General features: G+C 37.5%; 1 protein-coding gene and 1 long non-coding RNA gene across 3 annotated transcripts in view; one reads left to right on the top strand and one right to left on the bottom strand.

The window, feature by feature from the left end:
* The window catches only part of btaf1 (BTAF1 RNA polymerase II, B-TFIID transcription factor-associated), a 36,299-nt gene extending 34,323 nt beyond the window's left edge, over window positions 1–1,976 (bottom strand). For both annotated transcript variants that reach the window (XM_049006596.1, XM_049006597.1), the window contains exon 1: window positions 1,586–1,976. In XM_049006596.1, the coding sequence (XP_048862553.1) occupies window positions 1,586–1,599 (14 nt within the window). In that variant the 5' untranslated portion in view covers window positions 1,600–1,976. The remainder of the gene's footprint in view (window positions 1–1,585) is intronic.
* Window positions 1,977–11,590: 9,614 nt separating this feature from the next.
* On the top strand, window positions 11,591–13,895 carry LOC125738123 (uncharacterized). Its single transcript, XR_007396736.1, has 3 exons — window positions 11,591–11,665; window positions 11,780–11,889; window positions 13,796–13,895. It is a non-coding gene; the product is annotated as an uncharacterized LOC125738123 (long non-coding RNA).
* Window positions 13,896–18,791: the final 4,896 nt, after the last annotated feature.

Below are 18,791 nucleotides of genomic sequence, written 5' to 3'. Positions count from 1 at the left end.
TAAGAATTGTAAGATATCAAGATGCAAGCAGTACTCTCAGCAGAGGCATAATGCCATGCAAGGGAATGTTCACATATGGCTGCACTACTCTGGTACAAGACAAATAACTTCAAAACTGGTAAGAGTTTACTTCCACAATTTAATATAGGTTCTATATCATGCAACTAATAAGAGTGCAGCAGAGCACCCTAATCACTAGGACTGTAGTATTTCAATAGACCTATGCTTTACACCAGGAGATTTCAACCTGGAATCCATTAAGTAGTTGAATGGGGTCTTCAGAGCAGTTTTGTAAAGCAATGATTTGCAATTAGTATTATCCTGTAAACTCAACAAGAAGAACTTTGCAGGGGATACCCATCCAAATAGGGTATTTAAGGGGATCATGCACGAATGATAGTGGGTACCAAGTTCCGGTCCATTTTCATTTGCCTGTCCCTGCCTTCTGAAAGGCTGATTTAAGATTTATGTTAGACTATTAAACTGATGTTTAAAATAACCACAGGTCTCCCACATAGCACTTTTACTTTCACACAAAAATATTCCAATAAACACGCCTGGAGTAGCCTTATGCAAGCTGCATTATTCTGTGTATATGGCATCCAGGAGAGCTCTAGCTAATCACTACTACAGTATGACTAGATAACGACATACATTTCAGGAAAAGAGAATTCTATTCAGAAAGCGCTACCCAACGATATGCTATCATTAACAACTAGCAAACCTACAGTTAGCAAAACGCATTACAGTATTAACAATGCCAGACTCATTGTAAAAAAAAAAGTACAGTACAACTCCTTTGCATGCATCAGCTTAGGGGCTTGCTGATCTAGACATTTAGGCTGTAATACAGAAGTAAGATTACGCGGCTCTGCTCGACATTCGGGTAAAATGGGTGTCGCGTTGCTGGCTCTCAAAGGGACAGCTTGTGAGGTTATTAAAGCACATTAGCAGCCACGTTAAGGTAGCTGTCAGATTGTCTGAGATCAATACAGGGGAATATTGCTACGGGGAAAGGGGGGGGGGGGCAAATAAGTTCCCCCAATACTTGGAGGGTAAGCAAAACTATCGACCCAGTACTTCCACATCGTTTGCATTTACCCCCCTTAACATTTTCACTATGTTTCGCTAATTAGTTAAGTTCCTCAATGAAAAGCAAATACGTTGGTGCTAATCCCAGTATAACTGCGAATAAGGAAACTCAAGTTAAGTAATGATTTAGTAAATGGCCACACAAAATACATAAATTCCTCTACACGACCGTGGCGAAATGTGATGCAAATTTTAACTTTGCGCTAGCCGCCTACACATACTGCTGTACAGTAAGGCGGCTAAGACACCGGAATAAAACCAACAAGCAACGTACTCTGGCAGTAACATACATCTGACACTTAATTTAATTTAATAGAGAAATATACAGATAACAACTTTAAGAAACGCTGTGAATAGGGAGCTTCACAGCTATCTTATCTGGAGCCAAGTACACGGCCTGGCCGGTGTGACATGGACCATCTATTGTTGTCAGTCTGGCTAACAAGCTACTTGGTTAGCTTGGAAGTTTTGGAAATTGGAAAAGAAACCCCACCTTGAAACAGCCATGCTGTGATCCAGAGCGTCACTGTGCTATTCTGTAATCCGGGCAGGCGTAGAAAGACACCATGAATTTAACAGTTTTGATACACTGTTTTTTTAAATAGGTTTCCTGAATAGAGGCCCTGATCTGTCGCGCTGCCTTCCAAAGCCAGACAGTCGAGATGAGTGCTCCTAATTCATAGTTTCTAAATAGGTCCCGCTTTTCTCTCGAACAACTGGCGTCACAGAATCATGCCTTAAGTTACACATATACCACCGTAAAGCTTAAATTATCCCGCAGAACTGCTACCGGAACAATGTTTTAATCTAATGAGATATAAAGACTTATTTTGTTGTTCGCAATAGAGAAGCCAGGAGGCTGATTTTATATGAGGAGCCATCTTGCATTTATTCCTTCCTCCATAGTAGCCAGGGCCTGATTGGTTACATGCGCTTCGGCTAACCAATCAAAGTACACGTTTTAAGAGGAAGCTAAAAACAGCGAAAAAGACTGCAGGAAATGGAAATCCTCTCGTAGCGAGAGCACTGAATACCTCTGCGAATATGTCAGTAACGTGCAACCTAACGGGTTAAACTGACGTGATGTGTGGGTGAGTTAAAAGATGGCAAAAACTGTTATACTAGGAATACAGTTGCAGTTATAGTGATTTAATGCCCATCAATTATCAGTATTCACACATTTTTTTGTGTACTTGATAATTAAGAAATTATATAATAAAGCTCAAGGGGATATTAACACACAATGCGTGGTTATTCTAGAAATAATATTATAGCCTTTGAGAAAATATATTTTGATACTTTTTACAGTCATCACTAATATAATTGTTTTAAAAATATATTTCACATTGTTAGGAGTTACTAAATATTCAATTTTCCTGTACGCAATAAACTGTATTTCCTAACACCCCACGTCTTGTACATGTTAAGTAACATACTTATTATAGAAGCTGAAGAAATGTTTCATTTAAAATTATCACTCCTTGACGTTTTACCCCCGCACCCGTTTTAAGCGCTTCCCAGAACGGTCACTTTTACTCTGCAGTCTTTTTATTTATTTAATGACTTATTTAACTTAATTTTTAATTCGAACAACTATCTTTACTCTAATGATTTTAAGAAACCGGCTGTCCTTTAACTGAACTTTACAGGATATTGCTCCAGTTGATTGTATTTAAGCATCATTTGTCTGTTGCAGCGCATTTTACTCGTCATTCTCTCAAAAATACACAGATATACGTAGCTAAATATATTTACAGTAATAAATAGATATACGTAGCTAGATATATTTACAGTAATAAATACTGTAAATAATATCCCATGTTTTGCCCATTTCTTCGTAAATATGTGGCAGCAAATAATCACACTGCATCGATTATGCAACCGGTGGATAAAAAGCAGAATAAAACAAAGTTTTTTTTTCTTAAAACAACACAGCGACGAAATGCTAGTACAGCAGCTGTCATTTGCAAATGTGATGATTTTTTTTCCATACGGTGCATCGTAAAAATGATTCATTACTTTATTCGAGTAAAAAGTAAAATGCACATATATAATTTTTTCTTCGGTAATAATATTTTCTATTTTCTGACCGTCTGACAGCGGTCCCTCAACCTCCTTGTAGTATTAGTCATTCCCTGAAAGATCGAGTGTGACAGACTCAGACAGCGTAGGGCCAGAAGGCTTGTGGTGTATTTTTTTTTTACTGCATCGCTCACCCTGTGATAAACTACATGTGCTAATTTTGCCAGATTCATGTTTCTTAATGTAGTTATCATATCAGGATCTGGGCAGTGTGTCAAACATAAGGTGAAAACTACTTCAGAAGCATAGAGCTGTAGTTGTAAATAGTAACAGAAAAGCAACAAAATCAACCGTGGGCAACGTGATGCTGCCATCACAGGCAGATATAATCGTTGTGGTTTTTAAAACCAAACTACTTTGTTTTTCTCGATTTCTTATGCCTTTTTGACATGACTAAGATTGTAAATAGTACACAGCATATCATTTCTTCAGCGATAAATCTATTTTAATTCGTAATTTGCTTCATATAAGACTACACTTGCAAAGACGTTATTGTCAGGTTTGTTTTTATTTTTAATATCTGAGGTTTCATCAGAATATATTTTAGCTTATTTTCAGGCATGTATCAAAGCCTGGTGGTCGGCTACTGTTTACTTGTCTTTTATTAATGATTTCAAGGCTACACAGGACAACAAAAGACCAGAATTGTCAGTTTTCACTAAAAAAATTGGCTGAGATTCCTCGTCCCCTGTTGTCTGGTTAAACTGTGAAACATGACTTGAGTCCACCTCCATATTTGGAAATAACTGGAGATGGAATTTTTTCGGTTCAGAAAGTACAAATGCAGACCAGGATTTTGTTTCAACCAACCAGGTCAGCGTAATGAGACACAGTCACCGAGTACTTAATTGGTTAGTTGAAACAAAATCTTAGTCTGGATTTGTACTTTCTGGACCTGAACTTTCCACCTCTGTGAATAACCCACGCTTTGTGCTAAATGAAGGGTTCTTAGTTTTTGTGACTTCAAGTGTCAAGGAAGATGGAAAAAAATTAAACACTCATAGATCAAAAGAAGTTTATTGTAAAACAGGACGGAAAAAAACATCTATACTATATAACCAGAAATGCACCTCATCTCAGTAAGTTAGGTTTGAACAGAATATGGTGATGAGTGGTCATTGTTGACACACAACAACAAATTGTGTCCTCTGCATTTAACCCATATGTGACATCATGATATAGCAGGAGGCAGCTAATTCAGCATCCAGTGCCTTGCTTAGGGTACCTCAATGGTGTCTTGCTGGTTGGGGATTCAAACCAACAATCTTTCAATAACAAGCACGCTTCTCTGACAATTAGGCCACCACATAAGGAAGGGTAGCCCGTGGCTCAGTGAGCTAAACCTCTGTGCCTGTGATCGGAAAGTTGCTGGTTGAAGCCTGGCCTCAGCAGAATGGCCACATCTGTGGGCCCCTAACCTAGACCATTAACCCCCAGCTCCATGAGCACTATGGGTAACTGCCCTTTGCTGACAAGCTTTCTCCCAACTGTCATAGAGCGCAAGAAGGGGTAGGCAAAAAGAAAATCATTTCATCATTTCATGTAAACACATTCCCATAAAGCCCTTTTTACATCCATGGGTATGATAAAAATATGAATTTTTGTTGGATACTTATATAAGAAATTTGCATTTAAACTGTAATGATATTACCTTTTCTAAGCTTTGTTTAAAGTATTATGAAACAGTGTTATGCAATCTTTGAAAGGAGCACAGCTATTGTAGATGGTACACTATAAATAAATATGGGAATAACTATCTGTGTGAATTCAGTTAATCGGACATTTCACCTACTGTAGTAATGATTGTGTGAAGGCCACAGAAATGCCACCTAATGATTATGCAATATGAACCTGAGCAACTTCATTACGAATGTACTTCACTTAATGAAGTACTGAATGTATTTCATTAAGGCATAATTTGACTTTAACATCTAGCCAAGGAGAGGGCAGACATATAATTAACAATTAACCTGTTCTTCCAGGGATGCCACTGGTTTAGAGAAGACGGTAAAATGATCGCACATCCTGATCCATTATGTAAATTCTGCTGTTCAAAATTTGACTTTGACTTCCCGTCTGCATTTACACCTCCATAATTGTCCATTGTTTTGAGATTATGGGATTATTATCAATCATTTATAACATAGAAGGTCAACGGATCTGAACTTTGGAGACATTGGCTCCTGGCTCTTTGTCATCCGGCCTGAAAACACCAAACTCTCATCATCAGCAAACACATCGAATCCCAATAAAAACAGTAGTAATGGAGTCAATAGATAAATAGATTGTATAAAGCTTTCATTTGGTTACTCCATTGACCAGCATAATATATAGTTGATTTTTTAAATGCTGCTATTCATTCCCAATAAATACATCCTGCACAGGGTTTTAATTGCAAATTTGGCACTCTATAAGCAAGACTGAAACATTTGCAGAAAATTGAAATGAACTTCACTTTCATAGAAATTTCCCACTCAGTCTTCTGGCACAGCAGCTAAATTCCTTCAGGTTCCAGTGAAGAAATTTAAGAGCAGTATTACTCTTATGTTTTACCTTTAATTCTGCAGGCAATTGCACATTGACAAGCAAGTTTGGCCATTTATGGTAGTGGGAGTGGCACAGGGCTCTGGCAGATTGACTTATATCTGGCAGGATTGGTTTTCAGTCATCATTCCGTCTTCACCCAAGGGCATGTGCCGGCTCAAAGAGTCATACAGCTCCACCAGCAATATCAGATTGGCCAACAAAAGAACATGTGCTTCTGTCTGCAGGAGAAGGTATGTCAGCATCGCAACATCCATTCATCCATTTTCCAAACCGCTTATCCAACTGGGATAAGCCTATCCCGGAAGCAATGGGCACTCGGCAGGGAAGAACCCAGGATTGGGGGCCAGCCCATCGCAGGGCACACTCACACACCAGTCACACACACATGCACTCCTATGGGCAATTTAGCAAGTCCAATCAGCCTCAGCATGTCTTTGGACTGGAGGAAACCCCACGACGACATGGGGTCCCAGAGGTGTGAGGCAACAGTGCTAACCACTGCACCACCATGCCACCCCCAGCATTGCAACACTGAAACATAAAAATGTTATGCTAAGGCAGTAGGCTTCCTAAACACATGCTATAATAAAACATGTACAGTATATTAAGCAGCAATATGTCTTGCCAAGCCCTGCAATGGGTTGGCACCCATTCCTTCATTATTCTCTGCCTTGTGCCTGTACCTTCTGGGATAGACTCTGGATACTGCATAGGATAAGGGCACAGAAGGTGGATTGATGGATGGATGGATGAAAATCCTTAGTAAATGGCCACGCAAATGCATATGAGGTCTTTATTTGGTTTTGAGGGTGGAGATGGATTTAACCAAACAGGAACAAGAACCATGCCTCAGAAATGGCTCCAGCTAGGGGTGGACTTGGAGAGTGCAGGCATGTACCCATTGATAACCCATTGTAGGATGTCCCAACCTTGCCCAAGTGACCAACACCTCCTCCACAAATTCAGATCAATTCATTTATAGCCATTGAAACTGCTTCCAAAGTGATCCATCAATGACCTCAGAACTGGAAAATTTACAGTGGACAATAAGGTAAAACTTTGCACGTAAAATATGGAAATTTCTACTTAATTTGAGATTTGATTGAAATTGTTCTCTTCTTTAGATAGACTAGGAAAACATTAAACGGGGTGAGGCAGGTACAGTTCCTGCTGTTGAAAACATTATAACAACCTGGAATTGCATTATAGCTCTGAGGCTCAGGATTGACTATACCGGCACAAAAGTAAAGCTGCAACTGAAAATGTGAGGGTTTCAAAGTGTGTTTGTTTAAAAGATTTAATCTGTTTTCTTTGTATGCACATTCCCAGCTAATAATTTTTTGTTCTACGAATGTTTACCAAGCGTTATGTTTAAGGTACAGAAACATTCAAAGTGTCCATTTTTCCTGATGTTCACAGAACACTATTCCACTTCTACACTACTATTACCACTAAGTATAATAATATAAAACAACCAAATGGGATGGAAGAGCAGCATGTAATGTTCCTATTTACATTAAGTAAGAATGTTCTCTGCCAAGTTTGAGAAAATCTTTACATTCTGTTAGCTAAAGTTCTGGGAATGTTCCCTGTTAGTTGGATTACTGAAATATAAAAGTCTGCCTAGTTGTCATGGACGAATTTGCATTGAAAACATTTTTATTATGCTTTACAGAGGCATTTCATGAGAGATTTGCTATAGATGTTAGAAATCTGTGTTTTATCCAAAGTAAGCCAAAGATTTCCTTTTAAAGTATTGGATTTGGGAAAAAAAACATCACATTCAACCAACTACTCTGTATATTAATCAGTTCTTAAGTGTGACATCAGTAGAATGGCTCCTGGTCTTAGAATAATGTCTTATGAGGAGAGCTTAGCTGAGCTTAATCTGTTTGGCCTCGAGCAAAGGAGACTATGGGGGGACAGGATCCAGGTATATAAGATTTTAACAAGTCTGGATGTTGTTCAGCCAAATGGCTACTTCAATATTAGTTTAAATACTAGAACTCGTGACTATAAGTGGAAATTAGCGGGAGAACATTTTAAAATGAATTTGAGAAAGCACTTATTTCCACAGTGTATAGTTAGGGTATGGAATAGTCTTCCTGCTAGTGTAGCGCAAGGTAAAACCCTGGGTTCCTTTAAATCAGAGCTAGGTAAGATTTTAACGACTCTGAGCTATTAGTAAAGTTCTTGCCAAACGGGCTTGATGGGCTGAATAGCCTCCTCTTGTTTGTAAATTTCTTATGTTCTTATGTTCTAGTAGGGATAATAAGAATTTCAAACCTTGTAGCAACAGGGTGTTATTAATCTATGCTAAAAATGACTTTTACATTACACAAATTTTAAGCATATGAAGAATACCTTAACGTTTTGATATTCATTGTTGTCGCTCTATGAAGAACTACATTGGCAAGGGTTCTGCATAAGGTTTGTGCCATTACACCAAATTTCATGATTCTCAGTCATATACAACGGTATTTATAGCCTTCTGAAATTTTATTGGCTGCTGTCAGCCTTGTATGATGAGCAGATGAACTTTTATAATATGATTTGTTGGGACATTTGCTCATGAACACGCCTACAAAGTTTAATCTTTTTCTGTCCAATGATATCTGAGTTATAAGCAGACCCAATTTGTATTGCCCCTACTGGTCGATTTTTATGAAATTTAGAGAGTCACCTTGGAATGTTATGCTAACTATACTTAGAAGTTTGGTTAAAATGGTAAAATGTTCAGCTGATGACACATAGCTCAGTAAGTGCAAACAGGCCATGCCCAAGAAATTAATTGGTCTGTAGCTTCGGAACAATTACTCTGACGGAAAGCCTAGGGACAACTTTTTTTGTCTAAATGGTCTCAAGATGTTGCAGTGCAAATTTTGTGTGAATTGGATAAACAGTTTAAGACAACTTCAAAAAAGTATATTTGGCGAATTATGCAAATTAGCTAATTAGATCACATGCATATCAACAGTATCTGAATAAAAAATAAACCAGGATTTCTTCTGTTCTCCAGAAAGTTACTGACATCTTGATGGGTAGCTGAACGAACACGGCTTTGTTTCCCAAACCTCTCCTCAGGAGCACCTCAGCAATTTGTGAAATTTAACCACCAGCTCTTTTATTGAATTAAATAGGTAAATAACTCGAATAAATAAATAAATAGCCAGACAAGGTGGGGAAGGGGTTGAGTCCAAAATACTCTAGTGTTTTGGATGGGTGCTGTAAATACTGGAGAGACATTGGGAGAGGTTTTGAAATGGCTAAGCTAACACACTTCGACAGACATAATATCATAGTTTTACACTAACATGAAGGATATTTAAACAACATTTTCTTTAGCTGCCTAAGACTTGCACAGTACCAGAGAGGATGTTTTTCTTCTGACCATGTCCTGCACGATTTATTTAACTTTTATAATTTTATATAATTTTATTGCATTAAATGGGATAAAGAGCCTAGTCAGGAAAACTGCAAACACTAGACCTTTAAAGCTTTATTCATCTATTCAGTCTTCCTATGAGGAAGAATACTTTTGGCTGGATGCACTGCCGGCATGCACCCAGTCACGTCGGGATGCTTTACCCATCAACTGAAGATATCTGAGGAGCACAATTTCCCCTGCAGTAGATCTGCAGAAACACATGACAGATACGTCTTAGACATTTTTTATGGCAGGATCCTTAAGTTCTCATTAAATCTGATAGAATGTCAAAACTATTCACGATGAAATATATAAAGGTTCTAAATTGTAGCATACTAACAGTAACTATATTATGTTTGTATTAAAAAGTAATAGGAAGGGCGCTTATTGATGAGGATCCTATCACAACACAGAGAGAATGTTCCAGCAGCTTTGTCCAAAAGTTAGCATGCCTCTTCACAGTACAGTTATTATTATCAAGACAATAGCAATTCAACAGCTGCCAAAATCATTTGGCCCTAATGGTTCAGAATTAAAAACACATATGTTCCAAAGCACTTTTCATGTCATATAGTTCTAGAATATTATACTCTTGATGTTGAATGCATTTAATATGTGACAGATGGGGTTTTTTAAGGCTAGGAACATACTTATCAAAGTCAAGACAAGATATAAGTCATTTTATATTGCTACAAGATTTGAGAGCAATAACAAAATTTGGTGAGTTTGATGGAGAAAATGTTAAGAATTTTGAAGTGTTCTTTTTATTTGTGACTGTGGATATTCTTTCACACTTCTTATTAGTCTTACAGGAATGTGGGGCATCTTTAGAAGAGACCACAGTTTTAAGTCCCAATACAGATTCACTAATGGGAACCTAAAAATCTGTGTGGCCATTTGAGTGCCAGAAATATTTCAGTGGGTAGATAGCCTTCTCTTAGGTCATCACCTCTACTTTACCACCATTCCCAGGTGTCTGTAATTCCTGGTCTCCCACAAAACTACTCTAGCTCCCTATAATTGGTCCTTGTCGTACTATCGGGCGCACAGGCTTACCCTGGCTGAAGCGCAGGGGCTTCTGCTAAAAAGGAACCTAAACTAACCTTGTTTAATAAAATGTATTACTCAGTTAAACAACTGAAATGGTCCTTGGGTCTCTGACCATTTTATGTGTCTCTGCATATAACAATAATTGATTCATTATGGAGAAAACATCTATTTAGAATGTTTCAATACTGCTTATAATATCAAATGCTGCAGAAATCACTGGTTTTTATAATGAGGGATTATCTTGATGCTCATCATACTGATGTTTTGTAGTTCCTTACGAGGAATGTGCATCTCCATCACTGAGGCCCGAAGCAATTCACATCTCGATGCATTGCTCGTGATCCGATAAATTAAAGATACATATGAAACGACTACTAATGTGTTACAGTATGATTCACACCTATTGCGATGCAGTGCCATCCAACGTGGTACAATATATTGCATCACTGGACAGACCTTCAACTCGTGCGAGACTGGGCTGATTCTCTTGGGTAGCAGTGGCCCTGGTGCACACTTTTTGCATTGTGAACTTGTATGCCGGTGCACAGATGCGAATCGGTGAATCTTACATCCCTGTTCCTTACAGTTATTTTGATACTCTGTTGTACTGAAATGCTGATAAACCATCTTACTTATATTAATGATTTGCAGCAATGATTAATGTGTACTACCTTATGTTCCAAATTAGCATACAACTCAATAATTTATATGAAATTATAATGAATATTCTAACTTGGCTATTAATGTGCTAAGAATAGTGTGCTGTATGTCATTATTTTATGGAATATAAGTATTTAATCTTTCTCCCTTTTGTATAAGATTGTTACTGATGATTTTACTGGGGGATCTTTGGTTCTTGTTTCCCAAAATGCTTTAGCCTCAGATAGGTGCACATTAGAGGGTCCTGTTGATTTTGTAGAAGCAAATGTGAACTGATAGGAATGTCACAGGCAGGGATCTGCTGGGTAAAAGAATCTGCTCCACTGTGAATGAAACGAAAAGCCCAGGTGTAAAGCAGATTAAATGTATATGTATCATGCTACACAAAGCTTCCTTTTGTATAGGAATGTTGCACTTTTTTTTGCATAGTTTCTCAGTGGATATATTTCTTCACATGGGACACATATGCATGTACTGTGTGGTTCTGTGTAATGTGTGCATGTGCTCCTCGTGAGAGACTGATGTCCTGTCCAGGGGGCACCCCTGCCCTGTGCTGCCTGGGATAGGCTCCAGGTGCATGTAATGTCATGACAATCATGCAAACTCAATTTTATATATAAAAAAAAAGAAAAAAAAATAAGGTACACAAGAAGTTAAAACTGAGCATGCTAAACTAAAGCTAAGCTAAACATTGTGCTTCCATGTTGCATTCAGGGCCACAAACATGCTTCAGCAAATGGCGCATGAGAGTAACATCAACTCTGGATCCTCTGCTTGGTGGAGAACGGATTTCATTCCGTATATCAGGTATGACATTCACTGCCTGCCCGAACAGGCAAGCTGCCTTGTCTGCAATTCACCTGTGTCAACTCAGTTGATGTGTAATTCTCATATCTACTGAATGTGGTATGTTTTATCTAGTTTGCAGATATACTTTGTGAAAGGCGTGTCAGGGAGACGTCCCCAGTTGGCCAGTGTCCCATGTGAAGAAATGTATCCACTGAGAAACTATGCACTGGGAGATGCACTGGGTAGGTAGGGTGGGAAACATCTGTGAATGGGGGCTTCCAGCTGATAGCACTGCAGCTGATCCGAATGTGCACTGGTGGGGGTGCAGCATGATTCCAAGCAGGGATAAGATCATTGTACAAGATGCTGCAAGTCACCAACTTTATAATACATATAAGACAGGATGAAAACATCTTCAGTTCAAATTTAAACCGTAATATTGATAATTCATTTTATACTAATACAATGTACCAGTAAATTACATTATAATAAAAATGAACTTTCGGACTGGAGGTCTTATTTTATGCATGGGGCTGCTAATAGGAATGTGTGCTGATGAGCATATCCTGAAGCATTCGCATTGTAAGTTGGCTTGCTATGACACCCCTCCTCTGCCCTTATGCTTCCTGTAGAGCTGTTCCCTACGAGACTGCAGCACTCAGACTTACTTTTGCAGCACCCTTCTCCAGCAATCACATGTGCTGTAATAGTCAGCCTCCCCCCCTTTGATCTTGCTAGTACATGCGTCATAGCTCCTATATTATGCAGAAAAAATGAGAATCTGTTATGCTGCAGCTCAGATTTGCTTGCAAATTTTTAATTTACTTCAAATAGAAAAATAATCAAACTTACGTCAGTATTACATCACTAATATGCAATATATTTTTTAGACGTATTTAGTATCTGTTAACTAAACATGTAATTAAATAAATGCATATTCTTTATAATTAATAAAGTGGTTGGCAGTGTCGCTTCACACCACTGGGACCAGTCTCCGCCCTGACTACATGTGTATGTTTATGTGTAAATCAGTCTGAACAAATAATTTCCAGTTCTTTTGAAAGTGATGCCTTCCCGGAAAGCTGGTTGTGTCCATTATAGTATTCTTTGTTGCTCGACTGACGCTAGACACTGCTATTGCGTCATAAATTCGAATGGCTGCATTTTTATTATGGCCTTTACGATTTTATCTCTTCATTTGAAAATGATGGGCTGACCAACATTTCACAGGGACCTAATGACAAACATCCATCCTCTTTATCCTCCTATGGACTGACTGGAAGCATCTTTGATCTTAGAAATGTCTTTAAAATCTCCTTCTCTGTAACTCTATCAGCAACACTTATGCATTGAATCTTCTAGGGCTCATTTTTGCATGTCTCTGCCAACCATTTGCAAAACATAAGAAAAGTTCAGCAAGACACTTTTGATATGCAGATATTTATGGAAGTGCAGCTAAAACTACATAAAAATAATCACCAGCTAATCAAATACCACAAATGGATGTTTATTTTGGATCATGTAAAAACTGTAAGCACGCATCAGGCTGTGGTCACTCAGCATATTCTTTGTATGGTACCGCTATTAAAAATATATCAGAATCCATGAGTTTATATTTATTTAAAAAGAATGTCATGAGAGTCAAAGATTAGTAACACTGTCAATATAAAACTTTAAATGGGCCAAATTGATTGGCACCATAGCAGGAGTTTAAAAACATATAAGGAAACATCGATTTAGTGCAATATGAGGTAGTATTAAATATATCACATTATCTTTTAAAACTATTAGAATTATTTTGTGTTCTTGGCACAAGAAATGTATTATCTATAATAACAAAAGATGTAACACTAACCACTGTGGTTGGGTTTGTTTTTTTTTCTCTTCACAAGTGACTCAGAAAGTATCATGCAGGTTTTCTGTTGTCATACTGTCTCTAGCTTTTCACAAATGAGGATAAGAAGGTGTTGGAGTTTGAGAAGCAGAGCAAGGAAAAGGATAGTTACTACTTTTGCTGAGTTACAAGGGGCATTAATAATTTGTAAAATAATTGTATCAATATAAGTTGGGGGCCCAAAATCTCTAGTGGTACCCCTGAAGGCCGTCCTTGCAATTAGATTGTTTAACACACTTTTTCTTTACCTCAAGAACTTCAACTGAGCATCTGGGACACCACAGACATTGTCATTGTAAGGACACCGTGCACCAAAAACTCTGTACACAAATGCATTAATAATGCCAGTCAGCTTGATGGAATGAGGAAGATTGCAGTAAGATGATTTTTGCAGTATTATCATTGAAACTTTTAATATTTAAAATAATAATAGGTTTAACTGTGAATGTATTTATATGGATGTTTAGACATTCAATGTGGCTAGTCTATTCATCTATGCGTGATCTTTATGTGTATGTAATAATAGCCGTTATGGTCTTAAACTTATTTTTTCTGAATATTTGGTTTTCCAGGAGAGAGTGGCTAAATTTCTGTCTTTAGCCTCCAATGTACAGTCTTCTGTCAGCAAGGAAATGTGACTCATCTCTGAGGTATTGAACCCTTTCTTTGTGTTATTATTCTCTTCAGCCTTTTTTATATCGAATACATCCATTTGTATGTCATATTGAAAAAAAAAACTTCAGTCGGTTTTTAATATTAATGGCAGTAATTCTGCTTTGATGTCCATGATGATTGGGATGTACTGATAATCACCAGACATTTAATTCACTTTACATTAGACACTAAAGTGCTTCCAACAAGATTAAATGAAGAAACAATTCACTGTGCGTAGTAAAGCTAAACCTTTTCAAGGCCTTCTGTTATTTTTTTGTTTTCTGATGCATTTTATGCAGTGGTGCACCAGCCTACTGTTTAGATCTTATCTGCAACTTCTCTTTCTGCTAGTAAAAGCATCACTTTTTATCAGAACATCTTTAACAGAAGTATTGTTTTGAATTATGAGCGCATGTTTAGACAAACTATATTGTATGTGGTCTCTAACTCAGGGGTCTCCAACTAATGGAGAGCTACTGTCCAATAGGTTTTCTATCCTACTTGGCTTCTGATGAGCCACACCTGTTCTCAGGTAAATACCAGGAACAGGTAAATACCAGGAACAGGTAAATACCAGGAACAGGTAAATACCAGGAACAGGTGTGGCTCATCAGAAGCCAAGTGGGACAGAAAACCTACTGGATAGTAGCTCTTCAGGACCAGAGTTGGAGACCCCTGCTCTAACTTATAAGACTAGTTTCCAGTGGAATCCGGGAGGTTCTGGTGTTGTATGTAGTTACCGAGTGGCACTTGAATTTTTCAAATGAATATGAATTAGAGAGACATGATACAAAGAGTTACTAGACATGAGAAATGAAATAAAGTGAAATATAAAATTTTAAAATAATCTTTTTTGTATGACAAAAAAAATGGGGTTTCTGTGGGTAATGATGTCACCTCCCACTTCCTTGGTAATGATGTCGCCTCCCACTTCCTGGGTAATGATGTCGCCTCCCACTTCCTGGGTAATGATGTCGCCTCCCACTTCCTGGGTTGGCTCTTTTTATGCTCACTAATGTCTGAGTGTGGCATGTACATGTTCTGCCTCTGTGATGTGGATTTCCTGCTGCAGTCTAAATATACGCAGTTAGGTGAAATGATATCTGTAAGCCATTCATTGTGTGTTTCCTGTGATGGGCTGGCATCCCATCCAGAGTGTCCCCCTGTGTTCTTTCCTGAGATACATTACCCCCCCCCCCCCCCCAATCCTTTCCAGGATATGTAGTGGGAAGATGGGGAAATATAACCTGACATTTAGATGCTTTATAAGTGGAAAATAAAGAAATAAACCTGCACTGAAATGACCAGGTTTGGAGTACATGATTTGCTTGTATTTTCTTACAGTTCCTGCTGGAGCTATTTTGAATTGCTGAATGGAAGGGAATGTACAGTTTTGTATTTTTTGAGATTAGTGTAGTTGTCTCATCTGCTCTAGATGATTACATGTGTTCCTTTTCAGTATCTTTAACAGTCATTAGCTAATTTTGCTATATTTATGAGATGGAAGAAATACGCTTTGGATTAGGATTTAGGGCACATTTAAAAACTTTAAAAACTACAGGGACGTTATGGTTTAACAGTCAAATACAGACATCATTGCTGGTAAAATCTAATTTAGCCTCATAATCAGAAACCCTTTCCCCCAGGGCAGTATTTTTACTACAACTGTTGAGTTACGACAGCAGAACTTCTAAACTAACAGCAGAAAAGCTCCTGCTATTTTGGGCTTGCATTGATATTAATAAAGTATATAGAAATCACTACAGCCCTATACCAAATAAATGGTATTGAAAAATAAATGAATGGAAATTAATATAAATGCCTCAGTAACAAGAACTTAGATCACAAAGATTGTCACTAGGACAGATGTTGTGAACACTTAAATTGGGTCTTGATTCAAGAGATTCAAGACTCAAGATTCTTTAAATGTCACATACAAGGTTATAAGTACAAGGTGTAGTGAAATGTACCCTGATTCGGTCATAAGGCTGTGTAGTTTTGCAAATTAAGATAAATATAAAAAGGGTAACACTAAAGGTAATGAAAATATACAGAAAAAATATATCTGAATAGCATTACAATTACAGGCAATATCTGTACAATGTGCAACATAGCATAACAGAACCTCTTATGTAGTTTCTGACAATGGATTTTTGAGAGCAGAGATGTCTAAATGCAGGAATTCAATCAAAACACCCACAGCATAATTAGGTAGCAGCTCAGCTGGAACAGCATTCAGCATTTCACTTGTTTAATGAAATTCATTTATAATATCACAATATTGATTTTATTTCTTTATTTCCAAGGAGTGTCAACTTATGTCCTCAACAAGGGGAGTTCAGGCTGTTATTCACCCTGCCTAAAATTCAAACCCGATAAATATGTCATAAACACTATTGCATATTATAAGAGTATATTTGATAACATGATTTTGTCATTTGGATTTGCAAATCTTTTCAAATGCATGAAGAGTATGAATCTCACAATGAGCATTTGTCTCAGTGCTTTTTGTTGGTCACTGTTTTTATATGCTTCCACAATGGATATGAATCCACAATGGAAAAATATACATATTATGCATGTATAACCTTTTTAGATCTGATTCAAATCTGCACAAACCTGGTGATTTCCTTGAACTTTGATGTGGAAGATAACGGTGCATGGAAGCCATTGTTTACCAATGGGTTGACAGTATCTAAGTGAGAAGGGTCCAGCTGCAGACGCCTGTAGAGTAGAGCTCCGCCCAAAATACGTCACTCCACAGGAAACATGTGATCTTTTGATCTAAGTGGTTGCCAAAGGTAGGACTAATCTTATATGATCAGCTTTTTCAGTGTTACAGTCAATTGTACATTACTGCCATCTGTAGGTCAGGAATGATGATAAATGATAATGATAATGAAGTGATTATGAAGAACAATCACTAATTCAGGTACTAATAGACATTTTGCCACAATTGTTATGACCAATTCAGTTTTGTACATAGAAATAAGTACCTTTAATTTATAGTGTGAATGGTCAGAAATGTTGCAATATACAAAAAAGTTATTACCTGATAATAAGTATGAGACATATACAGCAGCATTATAGTTAAGGCCACAATACAACAGGCTACATATTGTAATGTTTAATACCTGAATTATGAAACATCAATGACAGTAATTGTGAATAAAAGTATGGACACTACTCACTCGTAGGATGGAAGAAACATAGAAGACCAGCATTATGAACTGGAGAAAGCTGTCCCACTTGCTGGGAGTCATACTGTGCAGCAATACTGTTCCTCTGTCTACAGATGCTGAAGCTGGAACTGTCATCTTCAACCATTCAGCGGGAGACTGGGAGCTACAAGGAGCTACAAGCTGGGCTGGATAGGTTTCAGATTAACTGCCCTTCAGAAAAGGCTTTCTGTCTATAGAAAAGTCACACTTAACAATGATGATCTGCAAGAATTTATGTCAGTAAGCAACAGTCCAGACAAAAACAATACACTTATCAGTCCTAGTATTATGTAATAGTATTTGTATTAACAAATTGTATTTCTAATTTGTATTTGTATTAACAAATAGGATTTGTTAATAATACAATAGATGGTCTTTCAAGTTAAGAGTAATATCAAATTCCTAAATGACAATATAACCGAGTAGTGAACCTGTTAAAAGAAAAGGAGGCTCACAAGTAACTTAGCAACTCAGTTACTACTCAAGAACAAATCATGAGCAAATATAGAAACTGCACGAAATATATGTTACCTAAAAGCATATTTTTTTTACCACATTTTAGATGTTTTTGAGTTTTTTTGGTGAAACTAACAGCAGCTTTGTGTTAGCAGATGAGTGGCTACATACTCCACTCAGGATATGTTCGCATGAACCATAACACAAGAATTTGCCATCTTAGTTTACATCCATGCCTATCCAAACAGCATACTGTCTATACTATCTAGAATATTCTATGTTTCGCTGGTTAAAAACCAGCAGGGCATGTTGTTTATGGTTCATAACCACTGATGACGAGCAGCGTTTCATTCATGTTTTTATGGAAAGGCGACTGATCAACTTCATTTTATATAGTTTATTTCAGACTTTGCATTTATTTCTTTAGAGTAAATTTTAATAAAAATGCTCATCGGTACACTCCTTCTATAGTATGCTTTGTTTACCAATGAGTAAACAATTCAGCACATTTTGAATAATCGTTTATTTCAGTTTTCTGCTTTGTTACACAGTGTTTAGTGTGACACTACAGTGCAGCAAAAATTGTTTTGATTGATTTGTGCTTGAGCCTTTTCCATTGATTTTAATAATTATATCTGTGGACTAGGTGACGATTATTGATTATGATTTGCATGGTTCATTTTTCAAAAGCTTAAATACAAAATTTCTGGAAATATACAATTTCCTCGTCAGTGTTTCTCAACTTGGTCCTTGGGGACCCCCAGACGGTCCACGTTTTTGGAGATGGGGGGAGCTAGAATGTGGACTGTCTGGGGGTTCCTGAGGATTGGGCTGAAAAGCACTGTTCCACGTTACCTGGCCAATAAGGCTGAAAAACAAGAGACAGGGAAACCATAAAGTCAAGCAGAAAGTGAACAAA

The sequence above is a fragment of the Brienomyrus brachyistius genome, chromosome 3, assembly GCF_023856365.1.
Source record: "Brienomyrus brachyistius isolate T26 chromosome 3, BBRACH_0.4, whole genome shotgun sequence".
In the NCBI taxonomy this organism is placed as follows: domain Eukaryota; kingdom Metazoa; phylum Chordata; class Actinopteri; order Osteoglossiformes; family Mormyridae; genus Brienomyrus; species Brienomyrus brachyistius.
This window is presented reverse-complemented; position numbering and strand designations above follow the sequence as displayed.